The sequence below is a fragment of the Malaclemys terrapin genome, chromosome 21 (genome assembly GCF_027887155.1).
Source record: "Malaclemys terrapin pileata isolate rMalTer1 chromosome 21, rMalTer1.hap1, whole genome shotgun sequence".
NCBI lineage: Eukaryota > Metazoa > Chordata > Testudines > Emydidae > Malaclemys > Malaclemys terrapin.
This window is the reverse complement of record NC_071525.1, coordinates 18,964,788-18,975,032: the sequence shown is the minus strand read 5'-3', so window position 1 is coordinate 18,975,032 and position 10,245 is coordinate 18,964,788. Positions and strand designations below refer to the sequence as shown.

The window sequence follows — 10,245 nt, the reverse complement described above, 5'->3', positions numbered from 1 at the left end:
GAGCCCGCAGAGGAAAAGAGAACCACTGCGCCTCTCACCTGCCTCTGGCTCTAAGGCCGGTCTCCTAACCCCTTCATTGTCCTCCCGGCCCTTCTCTGAGCCCTCCCTAACCGGCCAACGTCCCTGGTGAACCGTGGGCCCCAGAACCGGACGCAGGAGCCCAGCGGCGCCGCCCCAGGGCATCCCACCTCCCTTGCTCCGTTTGAAATTCCTCGGCCAGCGTCAGGCCGACCCGGTTCCAGCGCGGGCCCGGCCGGTGGCTTTTGGTGGTTCTCTCTCTGCCCACCAGGCAGCCGGGAATTTTGCTAAGTCAAGAGGTTTTTAACGGAGTTTGTTTTCCTGGGGTTGGGGTTTTGCGAACGACTGTTTGTGTTTCCACGGGTAGATTCAGAGCCGCGGATGGGCCCGGCCCCTGTGACCTGTCGGTGCGAGGATGTGGTCTGAGGGCGCCCACCACCGTGTGCTGAGTTTGTTGGGTTGCTCCATAGGCTGGCATAAAGCCAGTAGTCCTAACCCCCCCCCCCCCGGCCACAGCCCACTCCAGGGCTGGGCTAGTGGGGGCTGCGGGTCGGGAGTGAGGGGCACCGGCAGAGCGGGGAAGGGGGAATTGCCATGGCCCTGGTTTGGGAAGGCCTGAGTCACTTAACGGGGAAATATGAGACTCTGCAGGGGTGTGGGGTGGGGTGTGGGGGGAGAGCCTGGATCTAATTGTCTGTGGGAACCAGCACTGGAGGTGGGGGGATGGATGACTGACAGGCTGACGGACACACGGACCCCACTCCCCTCATGGAGGCGGGGCTGGCTCAGCAGCTCCCCCCAAACAGAGGCCCCCATCCCCCCCCCAGTTCCCCCAACCAACAACCGCCCAACACAGGCCCCCAACAACACCCCCCAGTCCTCCCCACAGCACCTCAATACAGGCCCTCACCCTACAGCTCCCCAGAACCCCCCACAACTACAGCTCCCATAATGCCCCCAACCCCCCACAGACCCCAATCCCCCCAAACACAGCCCCTCAACAACGCCCCACAATCCTCCCAACAGCACCCAAATACAGGTCCACATCCCCACAGCTCCCCAGAACCCCCCACAAATACCCCCCCATAATCCCCCCAACTCCCAATCCCCCTCAATGCCCCACAGTCTCCCCAAATCACCCCAACACAGGCCCATACTCCCCACAGCTCCCCCAACCCCCCCACAAACACAGCCCCTGAACCCTCCAACAGCCCCCAACACACAGCCCCCCAAAACACCCCCCAGTCCTCCCCATAGCACCCCAACACAGGCCCACACCCTACACAGCTCCCCAGAACCCCCCACAAACACAGCCCCCATAATTACCCCAACCCCCCAATTCCCCGGAAACACAACCCCCCAACAGCCCCCAACACACAACCCCCCAACAATGCCCCACTGTCCAGCCCACAGCACCCCAATACAGGCCCACACCCCCACAGCTCACCAGAACCCCCACAAACAAAGCCCACTTAATTCCCTCCAAACACAGCCCCCGAATCCCCCAATAGCCTCCAACACACAGCCCCCAATAATGCCCCACAGTCCTCCTCACAGCACCCCCAACACAGCCCCCCCAGCTCCCCAGAACACCCCACAAACACAGCCCTCATAATGCCCCCAACCATCCAAGCCCCCAATCCTTCCAAACACAGACCCCCCCAACAACGCCCCACAGTCCTCCCCACAGCACCCCAACACAGACCCCCACCCCTCACAACTCCCCAGAACCCCCCACAAACAGCCCCCTTAATACCCCAACCCCCCAATTTCTTCCCAAACACAGTCCCCAATGCCCCAACACGCAGGCCCCCACAATGCCCTTCAGCACCCCAACACAGGCCCCCACCCCACAGCTCCCCAGAACCCCCCAAATGCAACCTCCATAATTCCTCAAGCCCCCCAAACACAGTCCTCCAATCCCCACAACAGCTCTCAACACACAGACCCCCACAATGCCCCCACAACCCCCACACTCCCCCCGCTGCATGGAGAAGCCTAGAGCAGAGGGCAGCCTGGTACCAGGACCCCCCCACCTCCCGCCCCATTTCCTGGCACCTCCCCATAGCCACCAGCGGCACCAAGATCACTGCAGACACTCGGGGGCATCAGGGAGAGAGGGAGTGAATCACGAAGCCAGCAGAGGAGAGAATCACGAACAAGGTAACAAACCTGCTGGGCCAGCATGAGCAAACCTATCATCCGTCTGTTTGTCCCCAGACAATCTATCTATCTATCTATCTATCTATCTATCTATCCCCATCCAACCCCCTCTATCTATCTATCTATCTATCCCCATCCACCCCCTCTATCTATCTATCTATCTATCTATCTATCTATCTATCTATCTATCTATCTCCATCCACCCCCTCTATCTATCTATCTATCCCCATACACCCCCTCTTATCTATCTATCTATCTATCTATCTATCTATCTATCCCCATACACCCCCTCTATCTATCTATCTATCTATCTATCTATCTATCTATCTATCTATCTATCCCCATACACCCCCTCTATCTATCTATCTAATCTCCAGATACCCCATCTATCTATCTATCTATCTATCTATCTATCTATCTATCCCCACACCCTTCATCTATCTATCTATCTATCTATCTATCTATCTATCTATCTATCTATCTATCTATCTATCCCCATACACCCCCTCTATCTATCTATCTATCTATCTATCTATCTTCATCACTGTAGTAGCTGATAGATACATAGGATAGATGGGATGTATGGGGATGAATAGATAGGAGTCCTGGCTCCCAGCCCCCTCCTGCTGTAGCCAGTAGCCCCCAGTCCCCTCCCAGAGCTGGGGAGAGAACCCAGGAGTCCTGGCTCCCAGCCCCCTGGCCCATTGTGCTCAGAGAAGAGCTGAGAGCTCAGGGGAAGCCATCGCAGTTGGCAGGAGCCGGGTCCGCGCTGGGCATCTGAGGGTCTCTCCCTACTGTGCTGAGCTGGGGAAGTCTGACTGAGCTGGGGGGGTGAGGGGGGAGGTGTTGGACTGGGGACCATCCCACACATCTGTGGTGTTCCTGGCTGAGTGACCAGCATCCTGGCTCCAGAATGAAGTTGCACGACCTCAGGATTTTCCTAGCCCAGCCAGTAACCACAGCGATGTGGCAACACGGCTGGAGCTGGGAAAGTGTCAGTTGGATGCAATTACCCTGTTTCCTTGGTACCACACAGCTAAATATTTTGAGTCCTGGCTGACTCAGGAGGGCTGGGCATGGGACTGGAGGCCTTTCCCCTGTCAGGGGCGCTGGCTCAGATCTGGCCCCAGGGCAGGGACTGGCTGGCTCAGGGGGGCAGATAATGAGACATGGGGTTTTTCCCCTCTAGGGGGCACTGGCCCCAATCCGAGCCCAGGGTGGGGGCCTTGCTGTCTTAGGGGGACAGTGTGAGTGGGGAATGGGGCATGCGACCTTTCCCCTCTAGGGGGCGCTGGCTCCCATCCAGCCCCATGGTGGGGACTGGCTGGCTCAAGAGGGGTGGGGAATGGGACATGGGGCCTTTCCCCTTATGGCCAATGACTCCTTTCCTGCAGATTCTTCTTCAGCATGGCCGAAAACGCCTCCTCCCCCTATGAGTATGATGGAGACTACGAGGATGACTCTAGCTTGGAGGCCGGCACCAGGCTGCGTGGCACCATGCACGTGGTCTCCATGGTGATCTATTCCATCGCCTTCGTATTGGGAGTGATGGGCAATGGGCTGGTCATCTTCATCACCGGCTTCCGGATGAAGAGGACGGTCAACGCCATCTGGTTCCTCAACCTGGCCGTGGCCGACTTCATCTTCACCTTCTTCCTCCCCCTTGGCGTGGCCTATGTGGCCTTGGGCTTCCACTGGCCCTTTGGCCGGGCCTTGTGCAAGATCAACACCACCGTGGCCTTCCTCAACATGTTCGCCAGCGTCTTCCTCCTCACCGCCATCAGTGCCGACCGTTGCATCACTGTGGCCTGGCCAGTCTGGGCCCAGAACCACCGCTCCCCCCGGTTGGCCTCCCTGGTGGCTGTGGCCATGTGGTTGGCAGCCTTCGCTCTCAGCTGCCCCTATATGGTTTTCCGGGACACTGGGAGCTCCCCTTTTCAGGAGAACGTCACCCACTGCTACAACAACTACGCCCTGTCAGATGGCTTCCAGGGGGAGGAGATGGCTGGGCTGAGGGAGAGCCGGCACTGGGCCGTGGTGCTGACCCGGTTCGTGGCTGGCTTTCTGGTGCCATTTGCCGTCATCCTGGCCTGCTACATGGTCATCGCGGCCAAGATGAGGAGGAACCAGCTGGCCCGCTCTGGCAGGCCCTACAAGATCATGGTGGCCGTGGTGATGGCATTCTTCCTCTGCTGGTTCCCCTACCACGTCTTCTCCTTCCTGGAGGTGTCAGTCACTGCGATGACGCCCCAGCTCCAGTCGCTCCTGGCAGTGGGGATCCCGCTGGCCTCAGGCCTGGCCTATCTCAACAGCTGCCTCAACCCCCTCCTCTACGTCTTTGTGGGCCAGGATTTCAGGGAGAAGCTCCGGAGCTCGGTGCTGTCAGCCTTTGAGGGCGCCTTCAGCGAGGTCTCCGGCCAGTCCTCCCTCCCAGCCAGCAAGAGCAAGGCCAGCGCCGAGGCTGAGTGTTACCTGGTGTAGCGGGGACGGGCTGGCTCAGGGGGCCTTTCCTCTCTAGGGGCACCGGCTCCCAGCTAGCCAAAAGGGGGTCAGGGAATGGGACCTATTGTTACCAGCTTTGCCCATTACTTTGGGGCATGCTCATTTATTGGGTTTACTCTTCTGGGGGGAGGAGGGAGATTCTGTACGTCTATCAATGTATTGCTTGTGTCCTCATACGAAGCTCTACTTCTCCCTGCTGCAAGTTCCCTCCCAATGGAGCTGTCTTGCAGGACCTAGGCTCCCCAGGGCTGGGTTCTTCCAAGCTGTCACCCTCATATGTCCCAGGTTCAGCACGTCCCTATTCCCGCTGTCACGTTACAATTGTTCTGGTCGTAACCCACTTGATGAGCAAACCCCACAGGATTTTTGGGCGCTGCAGGGATCTATCTATAGTACTAGTGAAGATATCAAAGAAAGGAACTCAGTGATTGCAATACCTGGTGTGGTATCACATTTTTATCTGTGCCAAGCAAAGTATTGTGTAAGCTCCTAGTCCAGCTTTTATCAGAGGCCGTTGATAACGTTCTCAGAAAAGAGCAAGCTGGTTTTCGGAAAGGGTGTGGATGCACAGACCACATCTTCACTCTATGAAACATCATAGAACAGTGCTTAGCATCGCAACAGCAACGCTACATAAACGTCATAGACTTTGAGAAGGCTTTTGATAGCATTCACAGGACCAGCCTATGACGCATTCTGTGGGCCTATGGAATTCCCTTCCGTATCATCAACGTCATCAAAAGCTTCTATTTCAACTTTACATGCAGTGTTGATCACAGTGAGCTCAGTTTTGAAGTCAAAAGAGGAGTACATCGGGGTGTGTCATGTCTGCAATGCTCTTCAACATTGCCATCGACTGGGTAATGCGGCGTACAACAGAAGACATGCCAAGAGGCATTACATGGACACTCTTCTCATCCCTTGAAGACCAGGACTTCGCAGATGATGTCGCTCTCCTACCACATACCCAACAGCATAGACAAGAAAAAACAACTCGACTCCATGCATTCAGCCAGCAAAATGGACTGAAAATCAACCTCAATAAGACAGATCTCATGACCTTTAATATTGCCTCCCCATCACCAGTATGGCTAGAGGATCATGTTCTCACCAACGTAGAAACATTCACATACTTGGGTAGCACCATCAGCCAGGACGGTGGAACAAGCCAGGACATCCGTAACAGAATCAATAAAGCCAGGAACACTGTCAGGAGCTTAAAATACAGTCTGGAAATCATCAAAATACAACACCAAAACCAAACTCAAGATTGATCAGAGCTGCGTACTTTCAACATTACTTTACAGTGCAGAATGCTGGGGAATGAGAAAGTCTAACATGTCCAAACTGTCTTCATTCCATACAACCTGCCTCAGAAAAAATGTCCGTATCTTTTGGCCCAGAACAATCTCAAATCAAGATCTATTGACACATTTCAGCCAAGAGGATCTGGGCGCCATCATTGCCAGGAGGCGTTGGAGATGGATCGGTCACGTGCTTCGAATGGAAACTGATCCCATCACCAGAGTAGCAATAAGATGGACACCTGGAGGCAAGCGAAAATGAGGCCGCCCAAAAACAACAGGGGGAAGAGCTGTGGAAGCGGAGCTGAAAAATCTGGGGCAGAGCTGGGGGAACCATTGAAAGACTTGTCAGAATCAGACAGGAGTGGAGAAGCTTCATCACTGCCCTAAACACCAGAGGCGTAATAGGAACATGATGACGATGAACCATAGGGGAATCAAATAAACAAAACAGTTATAATATTAAATCTAACTTAATTTTGATTATAAAAGTTAGGTTTACAAAACTATAACTGAGCACACAAGTCAGGGTCAGAAGGCTACACCTAGAGAAAGAGAGAGCGAGCTGGGTTCTCACCGCTCCAGCCAGCCAGCCCCGCACCCCCTGCTCTGCCTGCAGACAGCCCCTGTTGCACCCCCTGCTTGCACCAGCCCCGCACCCCCTGCCCTGCCCACAGCCAGCCCGTCTCCAGCTAGCCCCATACCCCCTGCCCTGCCCACAGCCATCCCCGCACCCCTTGCCCTGCCTCCAGCCAGACCCTACCTCCAGTCAGCCCCTGCCCTGCCTCTGCCCTGCCTCCAGCCAGCAATGTACGAAATATATATTTTTGTTATTATTTATGTAGTTATGGAAAGTAAATAATACATGGAAGAAACGAAAGGGTTTTTTTTAAACGTGTTTTTTTTTTTTTTAAGTCATCCCTGCCGGGGCCCCGCCGAAAATGTTCGAATTGGGCCCCGCACTTCCTAAAGCTGGCCCTGGTTCCATGCGGTTCTTGCCTTGGAATCTCTGGTCTCCATTCTGTCTGCTAATGACGTTAGGGGAATTTCCTTAGTCCTGTCACCCTTGTCCCAGGGGTTTAGGTGTGTCTCCCACCATATGCGTGTGCAGCCCATTTCATTAGGGTGTGCACCCAGGGAGCCCCACCCTGCCCTAGCCCCACCACCATCCTGCCCACATCCACTCCCTCCTACTTCCCTGCCCTGACCCCTGACAGACTGTGGGACTCCCATGCCCATCTATTGACATGCCCCATCCAACCCCCCCTGCTCCCTGACTGCCCCCTCCAGAGACCCCCTGCCCCTAACCACCCCCCCGGGATCCCACCCCCTATCCAACCCACCCTGCTCCCTGTCCCCTGACTGCCCCCACCCCTTATCCAACCCCCCTGGCCCTTGACCCCTTACCATGAGATGAGGCTCCTAGCCTCCCCAAGGAAGCTCCACAGGTGGGATGGGAGACAGAGGGGCTCAGGCCAGCTCCACACAGAGTGGGGTCAGGGCTTCAGCCCTGCAACTTTTGCCACTAGGGTGGCTGGGGCTCCCGAGACGGGGACTTCAACCCCACATCTTCTGCCAGGGTCCAGGGCTTCTCCTCCCTGCCCCAGTGTGGCTCCTCTGCCCCCCCCCAGTGCAGCTCCTGCTGGGGTCCGGGCTTCTCCTCCCCCCACACTCCCTCCCCCCATGTGGCTCCAGCCCCGTCTGGGGCTTCTCTTCCCCCACCCCCGCATGGCTCCTGCCGGTATCTGGAGCTTCTCCCACTGCACCCAGCCCTAGCCTAGCTGGGCTCCCTTGGGTCACCTGCTGCCTGCTGTGGCCGGAGTGGAGCCTGGCTGGCAGGGAGCAGCCAAACACATGGACGCCATGGCCACCAGTCCAAGAGATGCGGGGCAGCCCTCGGCAAGCAGGGGCTGGCTGTGCGGCTGCTGGTAGCCCCGCACTCCTGCCCACACCTAACCCTAAGGCTTTTTGTGTGTGTGTGTGTGTGTGTGTGTGTGTGTGTGTGTGTGTGAGACTCACTCGGCCCCTGCCGGAGCAGGGAGGCAGGAAGCAGTTGAGTTGAGCCTGCCAAGCAAACAGCTGAGGAGGGGACGGGGGAGGAGCAGCCTTCCCAGCTGGAGCTCAGGGCATTAGGGTGTGCCGGGGCACACCCGGCACACCCTGTGCGCACGCTTGTGTCTCCCACGCTTTTCCATTGCTTTTTGTCAGTCTTTCTTCTGATGCAGATTTGGTTCAAGCAGAGGCTGGGGAGGGGGAAGGTCTTTCATGAGTCAGACAGGCTGAGTACTGCGCCCTGGTTCCCCAAGAACACAGAGCTGCTAGGTTACCCTATACCCTCCCCAGCTGGCCCCAGGGTGGGGGAACTGGCTGGCTCAGGGTATGGAGTCAAGCTGTGGATAGACCCTAGGAGTCCTGGCTCCCTGCCCCACCTGCTCTAATCCACTAGACTCCCTTCCCCTCCCCAAGCTGGGGAGAGAACTCAGGAGTCCTGGCTCCAAACTGCCCCCTTATCCACTCTGCCCATTGCTGGCACTCGTCACTGGCTGTTGAGTGTGGTTGTAATCTGGTGGTGAGTCATTCCCCGTCTCGTAGCCTCTATGGAAGAAGTTGGTGGTGACTGTGGGAAAGTCACTTGATCGCTCTGTGCCTCAGTTTCCCCATTTGTAAAATGTGGGAAATAATTCTGCCTTCGTCTGTTTAGACTGTGAGCTTTCCGGAGGGCAGGGACGTTCTTCTCACTCTGGGGCTGTGCAGCACCCAGTGCAATGGGGCCCTGATCTCAGCTGGGGTCTGTGCAGTGCCCGGCACAATGGTGCCATGATCTGTTTAATTGGTTTTGGTGTTAATTCTCTGACACTTAGTACTTTGCATAATCCAGGAGGGTTTTTTTATTTAATGTGATGTGTGTGTGTGTGTGTGTGTAAAACTCGTCCCCATAATCTCCCATAATCCACCTCTCCTAACCCTAATGACAAAATCTAAATCTAGCCCTCAACATACCCCTACGCCACCACCGAAACAACCCCAACCCTAAACTGATCACTGACTTTAACCACTACTTCTAACCCTAACCTTAACCCTCATTGATACCTTAACCCTAATCCCTGTCCTAACCCTAATTATACCCCTGCCCTATCCTTAACCCTAACCCTAACCCTACTGCAGTGCTAACCCAAGCAGCAAAAATTAACTAGACATCCTCACCCTAAACATGGACCCTACCCTCGAACTTACACTCCTAACCCTAAAACTAGCCCTTACTATTAACCCTACACTAAAGCTAGTCCCTGCCCCTAACTCCTTAGTGTTGATTTTCAATAAGTCTTGGAGCACTGGCGAAGTTGCAGATGACTGGAAGAAAACGAATGTTGTACCAATATTTAAAAAGGATAACTGGGAAGATCTGGGAATTATTGGCCTGTCAGTGGGACATTGATTTTGAGCAGCAGCTGGTACGAGACTTGATTCATAAAGAATGAAAGGAGGGTAATGTCATTAATGCCAATCAACCTGGGTTTGTGGAAAATAGCTGCTGTCAAATCTGCTTGACGTCGTTTTTGGAGGTTGGTTGATAAAAGTAACAGTGTCGACGTCATAGACAGAGACTCCTATCAGGCATTTGCCTTGGTGCTGCACGACATTTTGATTAAAAAAAAACAGCATATAAAATGAACGTGACCCACAGTAAATGGATTACAAACTGGCTGATTAATCTGAAAATGTAACTGTACTGGGGGAATCGTCATCGAGCGGGTGTGTTTCTAGTGGGGTCCCGCAGGGACTGGTTCTTGGCCCTATGCTCTTTAACATCTTTATTAGCGAGCTGGAAAAAAAACCCCATAAAATGATCATGAATAAAATTTGCAGACGACACAAAAATCGGGGATGTGGTAAATAATGACGAGGAGACAGAGCGCTCTGGGTCGCTTAGTAAACTGGGCACAAGCAAACAATGAACATTTTAATACAGCTAAATGTCAACGGGTACATCTAGGAACACAGGGTGTCGGGGGGATCTGCAGGACGGGGGACGCTCTCCTGGGCAGCAGGGACGCTGACTATGATTGGGGCTGGTGCTGATAATTAGCTGAACATGAGCTCCCACTGGGATACTGCGGCCAAAAGGGCTCTGGCCCTCCTGGGATGCATCCACAGGGCAATCTCGAGTCGGAGCAGAGAGGTCATTTCCTCTCTGGATTTAGCTCGGGTGTGACTGGAATCTTGTCTCCGGTCCTGGGACCCACAATTCCTGAAGGGT

At 54.9% G+C, this 10,245-nt stretch overlaps 1 protein-coding gene across 1 annotated transcript; it reads left to right on the top strand.

Annotated features, from left to right (window-relative positions):
- The first annotated feature begins 3,588 nt into the window (after positions 1–3,588).
- LOC128827385 (chemerin-like receptor 1) lies at positions 3,589–4,732 on the top strand. The gene has a single exon (XM_054011233.1). The coding sequence runs from the start codon at positions 3,589–3,591 to the stop codon at positions 4,660–4,662; it is 1,074 nt and encodes a 357-aa protein (XP_053867208.1). The 3' UTR covers positions 4,663–4,732.
- Positions 4,733–10,245: the final 5,513 nt, after the last annotated feature.